The sequence below is a fragment of the Calypte anna genome, chromosome 2, assembly GCF_003957555.1.
Source record: "Calypte anna isolate BGI_N300 chromosome 2, bCalAnn1_v1.p, whole genome shotgun sequence".
NCBI classification, from domain to species: Eukaryota; Metazoa; Chordata; class Aves; order Apodiformes; family Trochilidae; genus Calypte; species Calypte anna.
Genome location: NC_044245.1, coordinates 6,377,084 through 6,399,565, shown reverse-complemented (window position 1 = coordinate 6,399,565; position 22,482 = coordinate 6,377,084). Strand labels below are relative to the sequence as shown.

General features: G+C 40.1%; 1 protein-coding gene across 2 annotated transcripts in view; it reads right to left on the bottom strand.

Moving 5' to 3' along the window:
- The window catches only part of LOC103534760 (sodium channel protein type 5 subunit alpha-like), a 167,475-nt gene that overhangs the window by 35,835 nt on the left and 109,158 nt on the right, over positions 1 to 22,482 (bottom strand). The window contains exons 17-19 of one of the 2 annotated variants that reach the window (XM_030444105.1): positions 17,129 to 17,275; positions 10,194 to 10,314; positions 1,670 to 1,824 (exon numbers count right to left, since the gene is read on the bottom strand). In XM_030444105.1, the coding sequence (XP_030299965.1) occupies positions 1,670 to 1,824; positions 10,194 to 10,314; positions 17,129 to 17,275 (423 nt within the window). The remainder of the gene's footprint in view (positions 1 to 1,669; positions 1,825 to 10,193; positions 10,315 to 17,128; positions 17,276 to 22,482) is intronic. The other variant, XM_008500749.2, reaches the window with a different exon arrangement.

The following is a 22,482-nucleotide window of genomic DNA, read 5'->3' as shown; positions in this document are numbered from 1 at the left end:
TTTTAATTACATATATAAGGAGGTGTATTCATCTACAGTGTATTCATCTAAAGAGTATTATAGCAAGCGACGTGCCCCTTTAAAATGTGTTAAAAAATTAACATGCTGATCCTTGAGCTAGTGCACATACTGTCAGACTCCATTGATTTCTGCAAAATTATAACAATTCTGAACATGCTACTATTTACCCATTTTTCAGTCACTTGCTTTTTAAAAGAACTTAAAATGAACTAAAATAAAATAAAATCCACTGGGTGAAATTTCAGCCCATCCCTCATGGACCTGGAGAATGGTCCATTCCTTTTCTTTTCCATCCACATTTATATATTTCCATCTTCTTGTCTCCTACATACAGTTTCTTTAAACTACATAACCCTGGTACTTTTGTGTTTTCCTCTCTTTTTTAGGCCACTGATAATTTGTGTAACTCTCCTCTAGAGTTTCTTCAATTAGCCCATATCTTTCCCAAAATGCAACGCCCAGAGCTGAAGCCACTGCTCCAGCTGAGGTCTTCTTGATGCCAACTGGAGTGGAAGAAGATGCTTACTTTTACAGCCCAGTGGGGTGTTTGGCTTTCGTGCGGTGCTGTGATGGAGTTTACTCAACCCTGCGTGTTCCCTTTTCTCTCCCCAGATCTTTATAGTAAATCTGCTACCTTACCAGTCATCCTGCATCATGTCATTTCTGCCCATGACTATTCCCAGTGAGGTGAAGCCAGCACCTTTCTAAGATGATGTTCCTTTTGGTATTTAAGGCGGATTCATCCGTTGGGATGAATTTGATCCTGATTTCCTGAAATATGTGTATAACCTGTCCAATCATGGCACTTCCTGCAAGTTCAGTAGGTGTATTTCTTCCTCGATTGTGGAGAAGATCAGTGACCACCAGACAAAAGCCTGCAGAATTCCTTATATACTCTTTTGCTCTACACCCTGATAAAAACCTGAGAGTAACCCTACCAACTTCAGGGACATTTTTGACATATAAATGAACAACATAAATATTTGCTGCCATGTCTGATAATATGGAGAAGATAATCCCAATACACAGTGGGATCTCAGTAGGAGAGAAAATCTTTTCCCAGAGTCCTGGGCAATGACCACCCAGCTCCATACCTACACACTCATTCGCAGGCAGCAAGCAGGAGCGATCTGTGCAGGGCAGGTGCAAGTTTAAGCTAAGCTGTATTCAAAACATGAGAGGCACCCATCAGCTCCATGTGTAGCACTGATGAAATGTCCCTTGTGTATATTATGACTTTGCTGTGATGGTTATAAAATGTGCTAGAAAAGAAAACAAAAGACAAAAAAAAAAAAAAAAAAAAAAAAAAATCCATCCCTGGAGCAAAATACAAACCTCCAGATGGGAACCACCAAGGAGCAGTTCTGGGATGCTGAAGCAGTAACTCTGGGATACTACCTCACCCAGACTTCCTGAAGGATTTGCTTTCCAAAACATGCACACATCATAATTTTATGTTATCACAGAAGGACGTTCCCTCCAATATGGTAAAGGCAGGTGAAATCAGAGAAACAGAAACCGTAGAGATGCTTTGTTTTGAGAAGTGAGCTGGAAGGGCTCAAAAGATGTTAGAGACAACTAACAGGAGAAGACCTTTTCTGAGACCCAAGTCCACATTAAAGCAGCTAAAAAATTCTGTAACACTTACCAGTGCTCCACTGCTCAGGAGGATCATGAATATGATGAAAGTTTCAAACCAGTTGTGTTCGACTATTCTGTAGCAGGTCTTCCGCAGCCTCCACCAAATTTTTCCTGGAAATTTTGTGATGTCCACTGAACAACATGGGAACAATCTCACACAAACTGAAAAGGAGCATAACAAAAACAATGTAATTGTTAGAACGATTCCATATAATTCCAAAAGCTGCAATAAGGAACATCAAAACAAGATTTCGTCTAGTAATGACTTGCTGCATGGAGTCTTTTCTCCTTGATTTTCTCACCAACCTTTTCTGCTCTGCCTTCCATTTCCTCCTCTTACTCCTCTATTACAAAACATTCAAAATCACTAAAAATGTGCCCCAGTGATTCCTCCCAGTGGTTTTTACCATACAGAATATATTGGCAGTGAGTCACCAGTGCCCTAGGTCAATCACCTGTGTTAGCTGAGTTCAGGCAGCACCCTGGTCAGGACTAGAGATTCTCCAGGTATTTTTGAAGGGAGGAAGGCTGTTTTCTTGATATTATGGTACCACCAGAATTATTTGATTAAAAGTGGTAATCTGATGAATGGGAGATGAGGGGAGGAGGTGCTGCAGAGCAAATGGGACCAATGTGCTGCAGAGGCTCAGAAAGGAGAAACAGAAAGAGATTTTGATCTCTAGGACTGTCATGGCCTTAAGGAAATCATTAGAATAATACATTTGGAAAAGGGACTTAGGTGGTTAAATACCATTTGTTGTCAGGAGAAATTTAGATATGTAGTCTCTGTCCAGTGTGGGTTCCTTACTGGTATTTCATAGGACTTCCTGACTTTAGTGACAAATACTTTATGACAGTTAAATGTTGTGGTTTTCTGGTAGGCAAAACCATGGCCATTTCTTAGCAACAGTCATTTGCTATAGCAAAAGGATATTGGCATTAGTAATGAACAAATCCATTTATCCCTTGAAAAAAAATACTTTATGAATAGCCTTGTGTTGGGTAAGAATATTAAATTGTGTGAGAGAACACTCTGGTAGCCAGGACTTGTGCTTTTCCAGGCTGGCCATTCAGCCTTATTTCAGATAGTTTGACTTAAATTTCACAATATTTGCTGATGAGAAACAGCTTTATTTTAAAAAATCAGTGCTTTCAGCCTATGTTGAATTCCTCTGTTGTATAGAAAGAGACTTAACTATGGACTTAACTATTAGTCCCATTGTGAAAAAAAAATCACAGGTCAACTGCTTCCATAGCTGAAAGATCATCAAGGTTCTCAATATGTCTTGTAACATGCAACGACTGCGCAGAAGTGACAAGAGAGGACATCTTACTAAGGTGATGTAATGCAAAGTTATTGCAAGTAAAAATAATATTTAGGCAAGCAAACTGGGAAGAAAAAGGGTAAGATCCAAGTTTATGCCAACAGCAGATGCTGCTCATTCAAGGTGGCATAACAGAGGCACTTGAGCTGCATGTGGTATGTGAGGAGATCAAGTGCTGCTCCAGGGATGCTGAGATTCCCAAGCAGTTGGAAGTAGGGTTCTGTTGGCAACAGGCTCTGCCAGGAGGAAGGTAGCTGCTAAGTCTGCTCTGGTCCTCCTGGGATTTTCTGCAAGTTTTTATAAACCCAGATCCCTGCTATGGAGCAGCAGAATTTCAGGAAGTTTCATACATGAACCACTCCTAGGTCTCCCCTTTCCCTCACATATCTAAGATGTTTGGTAGGTGTAGGCTTTTGGATGTATGAGGTTTTGGTGTGGGACTAACAAGATAGCAAATTTTTTATGCAAAGGTAAGAGGAAAGTGATGCAAGTAACAACCTGTCCTCTAAATGCCTCAGACACACAGGCCCACACTGCTTCCCAATTTACCACCTTATTCTGAGAAATTCAGGGCTCAGTTGAAAGACACTAATTTAATCAAAATATTTGAGAAGATCATAATGCAAGAAGATAGAACTGTGAGAACCACCTCTCTGCCTCTTTGTAGGTCAGGTACCACACCAACAAAGGGAAGTTTTATCCCTCTAAGCACTTCTGTACTGAGCAGCAAAGAATTGTGTTAAGGGGAAAAAAAAGTTACCATGTTAGTTGCTATTTTTTGCTAAAACCTGCACAGTGGTCAGAGATGGTAATGAATGTGCTTTGGGTTTATTTTAGAATGTAGGTACACAGAACAGACTTGAGGCACACAATACTTCATGGTCCCAGGATCTCTGAGCTAACACACTCCCATGGCAGCTCTGCTTAGAAGTGCCCATGCAGTGCAATCCCACCAGCATGACATGACAGAAGGGGGATTAATTGCATCTCTCAGCAATGCTGCCTAAAAACTCTTGTACTGCTTTTCCCCCCAAAACCTGCATGGTCATTACCAGCTACCTCACTGTCAGCCTAGATCTGGATGAGGAAGATGATGAGTTTAGATTCCTCATTTGTCACATGAACAACCTAATGAACAGGCTGCTCACTAAAGAGATGGGGATTCCTCATGTGAAGCAGAAATCCCCCCTTAGACCAGAGGTAACCACTGCTTCCACCAGAACAAAATGAGAAACTTCCCATGAGTCTTCCTTATCCCCATAAACAATTTCATTTGGAAAAAAACCAGCATTTTTGAGACTTAAAAAACTTGTCCAGCAACTTTTCTCTCTTTATTCCCCAGTAAATTCCTAGATTGATATGTGGCTTTTTAGTTTCTCAGATGAATGCCTGGGGTCAGCTACTAATAGGTATGACATGCTCTGTCATGCTCTTAAAGGCTCAAAATGCTCTCTAAGTACCACTGGAAAAGGTTAGGATCTTCCAGGAAGTGGTTTTCCCCACTGTCAGGGTTGGCTGAGTCATTCCCTGGAGGAGTCTGTCTCTGCCTTTCCACCAGGCAAGCAGCCTGATTACCTGAGCCCAGGAACAGCTAAAAATAGGGATCATCTTCAAGATAAATACTAATGAGCAGGGCACCGTGAGTTCTGAAGTAACTTCATTTCTGATGAAAAATACTAACAGAAAAGGAAAAACAGGTGACTGGTGATTCAGTCAGCTTCAGTCTAATAATGTACAGGTAGAGAGTGGCATTGTTAAAGAGAGCAACAAAACTTTTTTTTTTTTTTTTTTAATGCTCTTTGCTGGCTTCATGCAATTTCAGTCTGAGAAAAAGTCCTAGTTACAGACAGAAATACCTTGAAAAATCCAAAATAGCTTCTCAGATGAGTCAGCTCAAAATCACAGAGCTATTAAATCCCATGCTTTTGATTGGGCTCAATTCAGAAATGTTTAGACCAGATTCTGATACAATTACTAATGTCAAGTAGCACTTCTGTGAATAATCATGCTGGCTGCGATTCAGATGAAATGCTATTTTAAACTAGTCATAAATCAGAAAAAAAGAAAACCAAAAGAGAAAACTGACCACAAACAGGTCTTTTAATGAATTAGTGAAGTTTTAGTTCCATTTAAAATTTTCATATTCCCCTCACTGATTGTTGTTTCATGGCCATGCTTTTCTAGATTATCAGAATACTGGTAGCCGAATGTTCTGGTGACCTTGACTTGAGCTTAAATTTGAGTTAGAAGCTTTACATAACCCAAAAAATAGTTTAGCTGCCCTTGGTCAGCATACTAATGGAATTTGTTGTTGTTTTTCATTCTCCATTACCATGAAATCAAAATATCAAAAATATTCCAATGTGTCTAAGGCTTAACCCTAACCCGTTATACACCAGGGCAGGTGGTCAGCACACCCCACCTTCAGGTATTGAGAACTGCTTTATCCACACAAAGATGATTATACACTGACATCTTTTAGCACAGCAAGTTTCAAGGCAGGAATAAACTCTTTAGAATTTCTTATAACACCATTACTCATCCTGCCTTGTCTAATAGATTTGTGCTATCCCTAGAACAAGTGCTGGGTTGTGCAGAAGAAGCTGACCCACCTTCTGATTTAGTCAGAACTTTGTTTTGCTGCCCAAATTCATGTTGGGCTGCATGGGTTTTTTGAGAGCAAACAGACACATTTTCACAATATTGCTTTGGGTTACTACTTAGCAGAAACTGAGAACAGCTAAAGAAGTCTCTCCAAAGGGTTGAATTATTTTCTGATAAGTCAGTGTAACTGTACTGAGCTGCATTAGTGGTCAACTTGTCCAAAACCAACATGTGTTTTCATATCACTTCTCATGAAACCTTCCCAAATGCATCTATATATCATGATCTGTATTTAGGTTTTGTTTGCTTTTCATAACAAGATAATTATTTCCTTCATTTACTGGGGTGGCCTATAATACAATCACAGACTGCAGATTAAAGTGTGCCCTAAACCACAATTTCTGTTGCAGCTGGGACAGAGAAAGGAAGGGAAAAAAAATAGAAAAAAGCAGAAGGAATTTAATTTACAATGCATTTTGTGTAAATCTTCCTCTGGTTCCATATTCATATTTTCTAGCCTGGTGCATTATAATCATGGAGCTTTTAGGCCTGATTGCATTACTAGGGTGCATTGGGAAAAATACATATTTTTATAAGTGTGGGAGCTACACTATGAAACCTTTCTCCTGTGTGTGCGACAGCCAAGCTTATTGATTTTAGGCTTATGAGTAAATAATTTACAAATCCACTGCCTGTTCCCACCAACATATACATTTAAATTTACATAAAATTACTCAATATGTTTTGGCTGCCTTGGGCTTCTGGTTGCTTTAAGTAAACCAGGAAGACCAGTAAATTTCTTCTATACTGTGGTCCAGTATGATTGGTAACTTATGTTGAAACCATGGTAATTTTGTAGCTACTTTCACACAAGAGTTCCCAATTGCCAGGACATTCACTTTTAGAACAAAACAGTATTTTTTTAGCTTTGAACGCTGCTTACAGCATTGCTTGGTTTGACACAAAGAAAATACAGTTTCCTCAGCATAAACTCAAGCAGGCAGCTATTCATAATGGGTTGAATATATATATATATACACAAATATCTGCCAGTCTGTGTTTTTAATCTTTCTGGCTGTGTATGCTCAAGTGGGAAAGGAAATCTTGCTGTAGTCCCTTCGTAAGACACCAGCTGTCTGCCCAGACATGGAGAGAACGTGAGCTCAGCAGACCCTCCTTATCCAACTCCTTTCTCCTCTTCTGGTTCTGCTTTTTGTTCTTCCAAGGGCTTTTTTCCACGGGTACATGACTTGTTTATCTGTGCTACTCTCCTCAAAACCTGTCCACTTGGAGGTATTGCAAATCATGATGGGACACCTTGAAGCAAAGGAGGTGGGCAGCTTGGTCCACCACTCATGTCAGCCCTGCTTTGAGAGAGGAGGTGGACAAGCTGAAGTCTAATTAATACCTGAATTAATTTAATCCTGTACAGGTGATAGGAGAGTAAGAGTTTTATGATGGCTGAAAACTGTATAAGACAAAATATTAGCATGCCCTTTCTGATGGAAAAATATTGTGTATATGAGATAGTATGGCCAGAGGGGAAATATAAATTTATTTTTCTTCTGTGTTGGTTTTTTTTCCCTAGGAAGAGAGTTATTATGTTTTGCTGGGCTTCATTTGGTTTTACTCAGCTTTTAACCATCACCTGGTGGAAGCCCCCATTGCTCAGCTCAGATTTACTTGGGTTAATGACCCGTTTGAGCTCCTCTTCTCTTTTTCATTTCCAAACAGCCACAAACTGGGGTTGGAAGCGTGTGACGCAGACCCCACCATTACTCAGAGTCACCACCCTGTAGCACAAGGTATTTTCCAGCTGCGATAATCGCTGTTGTGTGGTCACATGAAAAACTCTTTGTGGGTGTCCTTGGTGTCACGAGTTGCGATCAACCGCGTGTTGAGCAAGGTAGCGCGTTCTTGACCGGCCATCAGATGAGACTCCTGTGAAACCTCTGCCAGCAGGCTCAGGCTGGGGAATTACGCTTGAGGACTTGGTGCAAACTTTCTCCTATTAGGGTCTGGAAGAGAGGATTGTGTTGGGGCCAGGGGGCTTTCTTTGGATGACCTTCTGTGAGACACAGAAGGGAATGTCCAAACAGCGATATTTGATGCGGAGGACGCATACCAATGGAGGCAACGGGACTGGTGTGTTGCAAGGCATCTGGAGGAAAAAATACCCAAATAGCTGGCGTTGCCTAGATGTTGGTTTCCCATCAACTGAGGACAAGAATGATCTCTCCATTTCTATCAGGTTTTTCCCAGCAGTACTTGCTAGCTGCCAGAGCTGTGACCCTACCTTGGCTTCACATTTCCTGACCCAAGAATATTCCCTGTTGACCCTAATCAAAGCTATTTTGAGATGATAACAAATTAACAAGTCTCCCCAAGAAAAATGACCTATAGTTTATCTGGGTCACCCAACTCCGGGAAAACTGTGACCTCAGCAAACTTTCAGCAACTATTTCAAGAACATGCATTATCTTCATTGCCTTTGTTATCTGAAAAAGGGGGCTGAATCCAGAATGTATTTGTTCAGGACACAACCTATGCTGGATGTATTTAGAAATGGCATAGTTTGAATTTAGATAGCTGGTGAACTAACAAGGTAAAAACTTAACCCTTCCTCCTGCTCTTCCTTTTCATCTCACCCAATCTTCCTCTTTCACAAGAATTACGTGGTCATTTTCCCCTATATACCAAATATTGTTGTATCACTTTATTACAAGACAGTAAAGGCAACATTAGATAATTTCGCTCAGTGCTTGCCCTTCAGCAATTTCATTTTAGTACTTTATAGCCTTTTCATATCTTATCTAACTAGACTGTTGTTTGTTTGATTGCTTGTTTTTTAACTGGACTGAAATGATAACTGTGTGAGGTTTAATTGCAATGGTAAATTTGGGTAAAAATAATGGAAGGCATTTAATAGAAGAAGATAATAGGGAAACACTTTGCTTCCCTGCATAAATAAAATAAAACTTAAATGTCATTGCAGCAAGAATTGTCTGGGCTTTCAGTTTACAGCACTCTGACTTGAAATTTGATGAGGGGACATTCACACACCAGGTTTATGTATTTTTGCCTGATCCACAAGGAATGTGATCACCTTAACCTGCACAATGGCCTCTGAAAGCTCTGCCTGGGTATGTGCTGCACAGGAAAGCAGAGCAGATGAGGTGGGGAGGATGTCACCTGCAACTGCATCCTCAGTGTCCCCAGGGACCCTGCATGGGCCCAAGGGCTGGGAGCAAGTTCTCTCCTTCAATTTCCATTCAGAGCTCAAGGCTCAGCTGGCCTGGTAGAAGAAAAGACTTTCACTTGAACAGAGCCTGGTGAGGAATGAGGAGAGATGAGAAACAAAAGGCAAAAGGAGGAGCAGAGATGCTCAGGGGGAAGGGAGCAGGAGGCAGTAGGGTGGATGTAACTCAGGGCAAGCTTAGGGCTCAGCCCATAACACCTTCATTTCTACATTTCTCTGCTGCTAGGATGACAAGTGGGCTTCAAAATTGGCTTAATACTTCCAGTGATCTACCAAGAGAACCACTTACTACCCTGTGTCCCACTGACAGCAGAGCAGATCAGACAGAGTGGGCTGATAATGATATGGTCCTGCACAATGGAGTTTCAAGCAGTTCTGGTTATTTTAAGATATCTTAATTACAAATTATAGATTTCTACTGCTCTGGGACTGAATGAGGGGTTGGGCACTGAATGAAGTGATGGGTTGTGTCATGTCCACCTTACTTCTTTCAACACCTGGAAGGCCAGCATGGCCAGTTGCAGTCTGAGAATTTATAAACTGGCATCTGACTGGAATCCATATTACAGCACTGGCTTGTATAAGCTATTAAAATATAATTTCTCACTTTGCAGACCACAACATAGAGTGCTGCTCACTAGCCTCATTAAGAAATGTATTGTGAAAGAATGAAAACACCAGATCTAATTTCTAAATGTAACTGCATGGGCTAGAATAGCTACAGCATAGTACCATGCTTTCTTCTGTCAACTGCATTAATTTTTGGCTACTGCTTTTAAGCAGAGCTGCCAAAATAATGTTTAGATCCCAGGGACATTTGTAAGCCCTGAAGGGCTCCCTTACCCCATTCAATCATCTCTCTCACACATACAGAGATGCACATTTTTGCTGACTTCAGGGGCATTCATATACCCAGCAAATCATATCTGTCTGATCCCATCTGAGCAACTCTGTTTTTATTTATAATAATCCTAGAGTTTCCATGGGGATATAATAGCATTCAGATAACACTTTTTCTCCTAATCCAGATATAAAGAAAAATGAGGAATTTGACAGAGATAGTAATTGGAATGGGTCACACTCTGAGAAGAAATAACTTAAGATTTTATTTACCTTATGGACTGACTCAAAAATAGATCTTCTGATGAAACTGGGTTTTAAACCTGTGTTTTGGAGCAGGTTTGTGAAGAAAGAGTAATAAAAAGCTGTCTTATTTGTGTAGTAAAAGCAGTTATGTAAACGTGAATTGTCATCTTCTAAAATAATTAAGTAAAATACATAGAACTTTCCCAGTCAGATGAAACTGCTGGGTCAGCATCACAGGGAAATATGCAGGCCCTTACCTTCAGGGAAGCAATCTTCAGGCTCCATCAGCTCCTCAGCAAACTCAGGGATCTGCTCCAGCAGTTCTGCAGGATTTGTCAAATCCACTGTGCTGCCTTCAGAAAGACTGATTTCATCAAGCTTGTTGTCAGCAAGAGCAAAGACGAGGAAAATAAATTGATCAATCACCCTGAAGGAAGTAGCTGAGTTTTTATTCCACTAACCAATATCCCAGCTAAAGCCACCACGACAGAGACATTGCCATGCACTTCACACCATGCCCACTCCTCGAGTGACAGCTCTGCCTACACTGTGGTGAGCAAATAGTTGACCCATCAATAAGAACAACAACAAGTTAACAAGTAAAACTTACTTTTTAAAAGGAAGGAGAAGCAAACTGTAGCAAGACAGTGAACAGGCGCTGAATATTAATGGTAGGTGGAAGCTTGGAATGACTGAACCACTCATAATTTTAGGGTTTATATGTTCTGAAAGCTCATACCTTCACATGGGGTGGACCTGAAAGACCCTGCTCCTGAAATGCTGAAGGATGGATTTGAGGGCCTGGTGGGTTTCTGTCTCTGGGGTGTAAATCCTGAGGTTCCTCACCCTCAACTGATGGGTGAAAGCTGCACCTTGTCAGTCAGGACCATGCTCTGCTCCCTGCTGCCACAGCTTCTCCTCTGAGATGAGCAAAAGTCCTTTTGTCACCTCAGTCCTATCACATGATACCACAGGCATGGACATGTAGAGGGTTTTTTCACCTGCCCCATTCCAGGGCTAACTTGTTCACCCCACGTGATGGTGGGAACCTCACCTTTTGTTCCCAGACTTCAGATCTCAAGGTGACAAAGGAGGATGGACACGGGGCTTTTGAATGCCTTTCAAAGGCTCTGTCCCTTGCCCAAAATATTTGACACCATCATAGGCACATCGCTTAAATTCAGCATTTTTGAAATTCTTCATCATAAAATGGGGACAAGGATAGTCCTGCTCCCTGAAGCATTAGTTATCTTATCTATATAGAGCAGGAACTTTCAAGTAGATCTGCATAAAAAATTATGGTGAATATATTATAAAAAAATACAGTTTTATTGGCTATGCAAAAAAAAAAAAAAAAAGAGCTAAATATAGCAAAGGAACTTGATAGAAATCTTATGCCATAGCTGGAATCTTGGCTGAATTTGCTATTAAAAGAGATATGATATACAATTAAATATGTCTCCCAAATACAAACCAGAAATTTAATTTCAGGTTAAAACTTTATTTTGACAGGGTCAAAATATTTTCTTTAGATAAAAACAGATTTCTTTCCCCAATATTATATTTTACTTGTCAAAATCAACCATTTCTATTTTGTGTTAATCCAATGTTATATTTTACTTGATTATTCAGTTTGGACATTAAAGAGAAAGATCTAATATTTGCCAGCCCTGCTCACAGATTTTTTGAGACCGTATTAGAGCAGCATCTGGCACAAGGTGGCAACAGCAAAGCTGGTATCTTACATGGGGAATATCAATTCAAAATAGACATAAGCAGGAGTCAGGGGGGTTATTTGTAAACTGTCTTATTCCTTTCTCTGAGCACCTGCTGAAATAATTTTGTGTTTTATCTTGCAATAATATTGTCTCCATTAAAAAAAATTGAGGGCAATAATACTTACCTATGCTTTTAAACAATCTGTGAAGTAGTTATAAGAAAGATGGCACATAGACATAAAATATTTTCATGAGGATGATGATGATGGAGTTAGAGAATAAGTACAGATCTATATATTTATTATTAATATGGAAATGGATGCTTTTTTTCCCAGTATATAAAGTCAGTGCAGAATTTATAGCTGACTTCAGATAAATGCTCAACTGAGGGTGAAATATTCAAGATTGAACACTCCAGAGATGTTTGCAAGAGTGGATGGAAGCTACTTGTTTGCAATTAGCTGCAGCATCCAGAAGGTCATAGTCTTGGCTAAGGTTCTTAATGCTCTACTCAAAAGGACTGCAAACAATCAAGAAGATACCTTTTAAAAAGAGAGTCAGAACAGAAAACACAGTTTGAAGACAGGGATAAAGCTTCTAAAAAAATCTATATTCAGAATGCAGCTTTCATACAGAGCCCATTTTCTACAGACTACCAACAGTATACGATGGTAGGAAAAAGTCATACCAAGTTTTAGCAGAGTCAGAACTTTCTGATATTGTTCATTAGGGAATGCATTTAGTCATTACCTGTTCTGCTACTATGACATCAAAACGTGTATCATCAAAATTATCCTAAATCATATACAGCTGTAGGATGTAGAAAATTGGGGTTCCAATGAGAGAAGAAGCTTTGTTGGATATAATTCTTACCAACAGACAGAAATAAAAGAAAACTGGGAGAACAATGTCAGCTTAACAGCATTGTCAATGACAACGCTGTATTTAGGTTAGGAAATGCACAGGTTACAATATGGTGCAATTATAATAGATGACAAGGAAACCATCTTAAAAAGTCAAGAATCATTTGTCAGGAGTTATTTATCAAAAGGAGTTTTCAGGAAATGTTAGAATCCATCAGCATCAAAGGGAGGTGGGAAACACGCAAGACAAAATAGACAGGATGTCTTCTGAAAAGCCTCCAAAGAGAGGCAGAGAACACGGATTCAGAAAACACTTGACAAAGGATTGAGGGAATGAACTGGGACTAGGAAAAGAAGGAACCATAGGTATGTGAGAGGAGGGAAAGATTAGGAATGTTTGCAGGAAAACAAGCAAAGGTTACTCTTAGATTGGAGGAATTAGGAAGGTTTTCATGAACTCAGTAATGGAAAGAAAAGAGCTAGGGACATAATAACAATTGATGAGGGAGATGTAGCTAATCAAAATTCAGTTGCCTAAGGAAACAAACTCTTTTTAAAAGATACCCAAAAAGGGATCAGTAAAAAGAGGGGGGAAAGCCTGTTAGTATTAATAGAAATTTAAGCAGAGAAGTCTCTAGAAAGCCTGAAACATATGCAAATCAGCAGATCCAGGCAAGGCACTTTATGGGCTATAAAGGGATCCAATACATTCAGTTAACACACCATTAGCAATCGATAGTGAATGCTCATGGAAAACTGCAACCAGCCCAGGAGAGCAGCAATCAGTCAACACAGTACTGAGCTTAGAGAAAAGGAAAAGGGAATAATCATGGGAATCACAGATCACTAAACTCTCACTGTAGCTCGTGATTAAAGTAAATTAAATGAAGACTAAGGGAGAAATGCAGAGTGATTTCTCAAGTGAGATGTCATAGAGATGTAAAGGCATTCAGGTGGCTCCCCTGTCTGCTAAAGGAACTGTGAACAAAGGAGGACAAAAGGTGGCAAAAAAGATGATTACAGAATTTCCTCTTTCTTTCTTGGAAATAGGGAGTGGGGGAGGTGAACCAGGTAGAGACAACGGGCTCTATCAAATGCCCCTTTGGGACCTCCAACCATAAACTACTGAAGCAGAGGGTAGTTTTCAATGGGTGGAGTGGCTGTTTTGAACACCTGAACAGGGTTTCCACATCCACCTCTTGTTTCTGCAACAGTGATGAATTGATCTGAGTGGGTTTTTCAAGAGGCCTTTAGCACTGAGACTCTGAAGTCTCACAGAAAGCTGTATTTGCTCAAGGCTTAACTCTTATCTCCCTTCCCCTCTTGTTTACCTCTGAAGATCACAGCTGTAATCTACCAAATTGACATATAATATATAAGCCCTAGGAAAATATCTGGATGTGTATTATAGAAAAGAGTACTTTTAAAATAAATAGTAATTGGTTTGGATTCCCCCATTTTTGTATAGAGAAAAGCCATCCTAAGGACCCAAAAATAATGCAAACTGTCTTAAGAGGAGGAGAAGTGTAGGCATGAGAGCCAGCAATACCTTCAATGAAGATAGAGAAGAGGTACTGACTTTTATAATTCTCATATTAAACAATAACATTGAACTGAAGAGAGTGAGACCATGGAAGCAGAAAGGAAAATAGAAGTGAAGCATGGACAGAAAATAGCATGAGACTTGACTCAGAAAATACAAATTCAGGGGAAATTTAAATGGAAACCCTGGAAAATTGTAACCCCAAGTTGCCTGGAGTAATATTAAAAAACTAGACGTGATTTTGTGTTGGGAGATAACAGTGCAAAAAAAACCACATGAAAGCATCATGTCTAGGTAAGGAAATACTATCCCCTCCCTTTATGGTTATGTGGAAATTGTACTTGGAATATTATGCTTACTTCTTGGCAAAAATTGTCAAAAAACCAAACAATAGAAATAATTGAAGAGAAAGATTTAAAAAGATTAAGGGGACAGAGATACACATTTACAAGAAATAATGGAAGAACAATCATATGTGAATTTAGGGGTTAAGCTAAAGACAAAAGGAGATTAGCAAAAGGTCTATTAAATTAAGTTATATTAATTCATAAAAAGAGAATGACAGATAAAATTGCTAAAACAGAATAATGAAATGGTACTTTGAAAGTAAAAAATAAAAGGGGGGTGGATGCCTAGGTTATCAGGCAATATACCCAGCCATGAGATTTTCTTTCTAAGCAAGTGAATTGTTCCTTCTTGCAAATGAAGAAATCTAAGTTTCCTGATAGATTTAAAGGAAGATTACAAGATTACACAAAGCTGTACAAAATATTTTATGGGGCAGTGTTTTGGCAGATAAATCAACCAGTTAGGTCTCTGAGGTCTTATCTGCCTGTGACATCAATTATTTTCTTTCTATCATGTCATTCTGATGATTTATATAGGATGAATTTTTAATAAGATAATGTATTCTTTAATGTCATCAACAGTGTTTCATTCAGGACGCCTTCAATTCTTCCTCCTCTTGACTCAATCACTGGAAGCTCTGCCTCTTGGGCATATCAAACCTGTCCCTGCCTTTATTTGGGTAGTTGCAAGTTCTTGGGACATTCATCAAAAAGATGATTAGAATGTCCTTGTGTGCCAGCACAAAGATTACTTCTGAATAGGAAGACTCTAAGTATGTAATGTCCACGCAAGATCTGGCCTTCAAAAATAGCATCCTTTGGGCTTTGCTCTTTTATGCTGGCATTCACAGCCTCAAGTGAACTTCCGTTTGATTTCAAGTCATCCCTGGATTATTGCCATATTCCTCCACCTCTTTCTAAGCAGCTGCAAATAGAATCAATTATGCCCTGCTATAGAAAGGTGACATTTGTGTCCCAGGACCCTTGAAAGTTGAGGGAGGAAATGGGGATTATTTCTTTATCACAATGTTACTGAATATATCAAGGGCTAGAATGTTCCTGTTTTATCATGACATTTCATTATAGCACTAAAAAAGGACATGGTTTTCTAGACTCCATGTTAGGACTTCGGGGCTTATTTAGCTTAAAAAGACATTTAAGCATAACGAATATCCAGCATCCTAAAAGAAAAATTCATGGAACAGTCTTCTAATTCCCCCTAGTTATAACGTTTTGTCTAAGTATTTTAAAATTTGGGGTTTCTTTGGTAAAATATATATTATTTTTCTCCTGAGACCGAGATACCAAATATTCAAGTCTTCTTCCTCTACAGTTCAGGACCCACTCTTTCTGAAGATGAAGTTCAATATGTCAAGAAGTATTCTGGCAAGGAGCATTTCTCCTTACAGAAATGCTTCATGCCTAGAGGATTTCTGGTTTATGTGAGTGGAATTTAACTCACCTAAGTGTACAACTCATTTAGATACCCTGGGCTCCTGTTATAGTCAATAGAGAGAAACAAGCAATTTTAGAAGATGATTCATCTGACCTAATTTAAATGCTGATTTCATTTTGGAGATGGGACACATTTAGCTAACTACATTGGCTCTCATTGGCAATGAAGGGGCTTCAGATGACAAGTTCAGATGCAGGTTCATTTAGTTCAGTAAATTTTGCCCCATCTGATAATATGAATCAGCAGGTCTGGAGAGGATGAGCTCTGGCTCTGTGATAGGTCTCTTCCCTGTTGTCCTGTCAAATTTTCTCTGTGAGATTGCTCCTGCTGGGGACAAATTTGCCAGCACTTTTCCAGCAGAACTGGGAAATGTACGATGTGTTGATATTATGTTATCCTTTCCCATTCATTAATTCAGTCCCAAAAACCCACCACTGCTTCCATTCTCAAGGATCTACGGAGCTCATCAAACTCCCGGGACATCACCCAAACCCTCTAGCTCTTGATTTCAAAGAGAGAAATCCACCACTCTCTAATAATAAAGGCAATGTTATATCAATAAAATGGTAAATCTGAATGGGAAAAAAATCTAATAAGTAAACAAGTAGGATATAGGGAATTTCAAGCCTGGAGTCACTTTGTGTACAGTACAAAGATATGTAATTTTGGTTTGCATCTTTAGAAGAACAACATAATCCTACAAACTGAAAATAAATGTGTGTACACATTGAGAAGCAATGTGTGTGCTACATTTGTATGAACATCAGCTTAATGATACCAAAGCTTATTATTCAGTTAGTATCTTCATGTCAGCTTCTTAAACTGTTGCACCTTTCCTGGCTCTATGTACTAAGAGGAAAAGAAGTTGTAATGTGCTACAGATAGCAGATGCCATCCAGTGAACTCCAGGTACAGATCTGAAAGTAATCAGATGCTGTTCTTAGAGCCACTTTTCAGTGGGCAAAGACACAAGTAGTTGCTCCTAAAAGAAGACAGTAGCATTATAGATAATTTTGTGGGTTTTTTCAAAGCCTCTTTGAATCCCATCTTAATTTATAAAGCACATTTTCCAAGCTTTCCAATTATTTTTACAACAAAGTCCTCTCTTTTCTTCACTAAGGGTCTGATACCTACCAAGTGCTATCCCACCACTTGACAAACATATTTTTAACAAGCCACAGATCCCACATACATCAGTGACATGCACTATGGAGCTGGTGCAATGCATTGCATGCAGTATCAGGCAGGAAATTTGTTTCTGTTACCTCTTTTTGCCCTACTGGAGGTGGTGGCTCAGCCTTCAACTGCTTATCCACGTGCAACTCACTTAACTCTTCACAAATCTCAGAATTCTGACTCCGACCTCCTGGGCTTTGGCAACGCTGCCCCCTCAGCTGCAGCTGCTTTTCCTGCTGGAAATAATTCTAGGTGGGTTTATTTTCTTTTTCTTTGATAGCATGCTTATTTCTTAAGGAGAACTGCCCAGAGAGAAGAGAAAATAGCCTGGACTATACATGTCAGGGGATGACATCTTTAGGCAAAATGGTGAGGAACCAGGTAACACAAGCTTATGCTGTAACTTTTGAACTTTAGCAACTGGATATGTCAAGTTATAGAGCTGTAGAAAATAGACATAAAAATAGACCAATTCTAAAATTGTTTAAAAAAATTTTAGCTGTCATTTCTAGGACAAGAGGAAAAACCCTTGCAATCTCCATTTTGAGACTAGATTTTGAGACACAAGTTTCCTCCAGCAACCCAAGGGGCACAGAAAGCTGCTTGCAGTTCAGTCAGATAACAGAGGGGTGCACTCTGAAGTCACAGCAATCCTCGGTGTTACAGCTGGAGAGAAGTCTGAGTACAACATCCAACACCTGTGCTAGGAGTCAGCTTCCAATAGTGTGGAAAGAAACACACCCAGAGAGGACAAGATACATATTGAATGGGAGAAAAATGCAGACTTCTCAGGAAGAGATAAAAGCAGTTGTGGAAAACCTGCAAGTAAACACATAAACATATGCAGTTTCTATTCAGCAAAGTGCTTCAGACTACTTTGCACCCACTGATGCCAACAGGACTCAACCACGGGTTGAAAGGAGAGCACATCCTTAAGTACTTCACTAAAAAACATTGACATTGGAATGGACATTGGAATTGGAGCAATAACTCCTTGTTCTGCAGATACGTCTGACTACGCCCAGTGCTTGCCAGTATGAATGGTGCCATTAAATCCAGCCACTCTTTCCTGGGTGATAATCTATCCTCTCTATCCTGGGGTGATAATTGCTGCTGCTGAGGTCTCTGGAAGTGCCCCCAGGACTAATGGCAGAAGAAAGCCTGCTTGTAAGGTTGGCCCCTACAGCTGGAGGCCCAGGTTCTGCCCTGGTCTAAATCAATGTCAGTTGATCGATTCACCTAAGAGAGGGATTTCTCTGAAAACTCCATAGCTCATCACAGCACTACCATCATTCATGCCATTACTAAGGCTGCCACTAAAATATTAATTCAGCTCTAGCCAGTTTCAAAGGGTTGTGCTGAATTGCTTACAGAAGGACTTCCATGCTGAGAAAAAAATTACAAGCGTAACAGGATTTCAGCAGTAATTATTTAAACCTATTTATCTTTCACTTGTCCACCATTTTTTCCCTTGGCTTGACTGACATTTGATGTTATTCATGTATTAAGTGAGTTTTCCTTCCCCTGGGAGCTGCAGCCTACCTGCTTCAATTCCAAAGCCACATCACCACAGGAACTCCTTCATGAGGTGCCAGGAGCAGAAAAACACTTTATTCCAAATATAACTATCTGAAGGAACAGATGACACAAAGGAAGCAGTTGGTTAAGCAAATTGCTCCCTGTATAAATACTTTTGGACTGTCAGGCTTGTACCAGTCCTTTCAAATGTTGTTCTGTGTTTGTAGCAAATTAATTTAAAATCATATTACTTGTTTCCTGCTTCGGAGGGCATGTGGTCTCAAATACATTCTACCCTTAATAAATTAAATTATGCATGTTCAAGCCTGTACCCTCTGCATAAGAATGTATTACATACAATTTCTAGGCACGGTTCAGCACTGATCTTCACAGGTCAGAAATTGCTCCATAATCACCGAGTTACAGTGCTGTCCCTGTCAAAAAGCAGCAATCTTTAAGGCACATCTGTGGAAGCAGTGTAATATTCAAAGGAAAGGTAACATGGAAGGCACAGTATGCACAAGTAAGGCACTCAGCCATAAAAAGGGTTTTTTTAATGCAATGTGCATACAGCCTAATGCCGAGTAATCTTAATGGCGTGATATTGGTTATAGCAGTAAAACAACAGAAACAATTGTTTCATGTTAGAAGTGCAATGCAATCTGAGGTGACAATCTGAGTTCATTTATGCAGAAAGGTTGTGCACTCAGATTCATCAGAAACTGTGCAGTGCTGTCGCAGATGAGAGTGGGAGGTCTTAAGGTCACGGAAAGAGTCACTGACAAAAAGTATCAGGAAAAGGTGATTTTCAGTGCAGGTTTATAAAAGCATGACTTAACAGAATTTGATGTCAAAGTTCACTCTGTCACTTACTAGGTAGAAGGGGCATGGAGGGTTTGAAAACAGATGGGAGTGATTTATACAGAGATCAAGGGTAATGATTAATACAGGAATAAGGGAAACTCAGCTGGGAATGGGCTGGAGTGGTTCGCACAGGTATTAGAGAATAGATGGTGTATATAAAAGGGTGTGTAACAATCTGACTAATTCTCAAGTTGTTAAGCAAATTATTGCACTAAGCTAGAGTCAAATGGCAAACTTACACCGAATCTCTATTTACTAAACCCTCTTTGTGGTACCAAGACCTGACAACACATTCATAGAGACTGAATTCCACTCTCATGGGATACAGCAGTCTCATTTCCAGCACACAGCACCTAAGGATCAGCACAGAGCTGTCTGGGGAAAGATGCCCTTGGTTTATGCTGCTTAACTTTGGACTGTTTGGTTTTGTTCTGATTCCAGATGATTGGTTCTGGCAGCAACTGCAGGTTTATCTCCGGTAAAGCTCCCCACCGTGGGTGGTTTACATAATTTGTTTTTAATTTTTGTATCAAGTGCCGTGTTGCCAAGGCAATACACATTATGTTAATATTTATTGATTCAGTTGTTTTCATAATTTATAAAGTAAAACCATTCAGCAATATTAAAAAAAAAAAAAAAAAAAAGTATGCAAACAGAGGGTTGGGAGCCCAGGAGAACTCAGCTCCTTTAGAGCATAAACCAAAAGTTTACTCACCTCAGCCCTCATCTGGGCTTAAAAAAGAGGTCTGGGCCTCATCTCAGCCCTCATCTGGGCCCTCATCTGGGCCTTCTAAAGGAGTGAACTGCCAACACCATACAGATAATCAGCACATGGAGGAGGGAGAAGCCAGTGATGCTCCCTTGCATGCTGCAGGTCAGTTGTACCACCAGAAAAACAGCAACTGGATTGAAAATAGAGCATAATCTGGGTGACATCTCAAGTGTGTTTGTGCATGGACCCACATACTTGTTTGCTGACACAAATAAACACAAAGGCTCCACACTGCCTCTGAAAAGCACAGATCAGCTAATTGTTTCAGGCTCAAATGGGGATTAGTGCAAATGCCTCTCCTTTGGAAAGAAGACTTGCTGTTGGCAAAACAAGACAAATACCTGTCACCAGCAGGGATTCACTTTATTATTTCCCCATGGAAATATTGGGTTGCTTTTTTTTCCATCCTGTGTGAATAGATTTAGAAAGAAGATCCCAGGACCTGTCTTTCAGATGGTGATCAGCTCAAATGGGTTTTTCTGATGCTTCACTCACTCTCTGGATCATGACCCAGGCTTGTAGCATTTGTTCCCTGATTCCCTGGCCACAGCTTTTTTGGGAAAGAAGATGTGCAAAGCATTTGATAGCAGCAAGCTTCCTCTCCCAGGCAAGCAGGGAAGACAAAAATGGGAATTAACTCTGGAGCCCTTCCCATTTGCAACTGTCACTGCAGAGCCAGACGTGAAGGATGAAGAGTGTGGGAGGATAAGGTTGATTTAACATCTTTTATAAGGTGCACAGGGTATCCCCTGTCTCTGATGGAACAGTGCAAATGGAAACTGCTCTTTGCTCAGGCCATGGTGCAATGGGAAGCTTCAGTCCAATACATCTTCTCTCCCCACTAACAGGCTCCCTTGTCCCTCTGCCTCTTCAATGACCAATTTTGAGACATTAATGGGATTTAATGGATGTCCAGGCCCTGCTGTCACTTTCCAGGCATTAGATGGTCAAGAAATTTCCAGGTGCAGACTCAGAGCTGTGGAGGGTTGTGTGGGTCCCCTCATAAGTGCACACACTTTGCTATACAGGTGGGACTCTACCAAGGGATACTGCCCCTCAGAGGAAGGATCAGCAGCAGGTGAGGATGCTGGCAACAGAAATATTCCTGCTTTAGCCTTTCCTAGAGGACTGACACTATGAAACTGAGCCTCCTTGAGCAATACAGAACAGCAATTAGCACTTTAATAAATGACAGCATATTTTAACCTGCAAAACTTCCTATAGCAACTTTTCAGATACCATAGTAGGAGTCTGAGGAGTTTTTAACATTTAGCAAACCCAGTCCATCAGTGTGACATGGTTACAAGAGGACTGTTTACTCTGTAAAGTAATTGTTGATGTTTGTGTTCCACTTTGCAGACAGATACAGGTTTCATAAAATTACTGTGCATGGTAGCACTTGGCATCCTTTCTCAGCAACAGTTTGTGTCTAGTAACTGGCACCCTTCCTCTGCAAAGGAGCCAAGAAGTAAATGATTGTGAAAACCAAAGTGTTTATATCCTACCTCCACATAAGAGGAGAAGCAAGCAGATTGCAGCGTGGCTGAGATAGAGTGAGCTTGCATTGCTGCCTGGGTGGCTCCTGTTTGGTGTGTAAAGCAAACAGGAGACTACAGTCTGCAGAGCTGTCAGGCTGACAACTCTCAGCTATGCTGCACTCAGTCTTTCTGAAATACCTTGAAAAAGCTGAGCTCAAATGGGAAAGAAATAAATGACCACAAACTGGGGAAATGAATTGTGGGTTCTTATTACCAGAGCAGATTATTTATGACCTTCATTCTCCCCTGCCACAAAGAAATGTAAATCCCTGTAGCACCAGTAAAACCAGTGGATCTGTCTTTCTTCACGTTTAGCACAAGAAGCAAAATCACCAAATACATCAGAAAAATCCCCTTGCTTCCTTTATATGAGAAGGGAAAGATTAATATCACTTACTCTGCTAGGAATAAAAGAGGGCTGGTGTGGAGCTGTCAGTTTTAAGCATGCACATTTGAGAATCTCTCTACCCTGGTTTGATGAATTGCTTCTGTAAATCAGCATTGCTACTACTCAGTTTAATGAGAAATCAGAGGAAAGCCTGGAGTTACACCACACCACAATGCTGGGATCACAGCTAGGACACAGAGAGGACTTGTGCTACCCTCCTTTGCCATACAAGTGCAGTTTCTGAGTAGAGTACAGTGTTTACCTTAGTGCTGTGATGCATATGAATTCTGACTTTAAAACACACACAGTTTAAAAGCTGGAAATTCCTCAGGGAGGGTATAAAAACAGGAAAAGGAAAGTCTA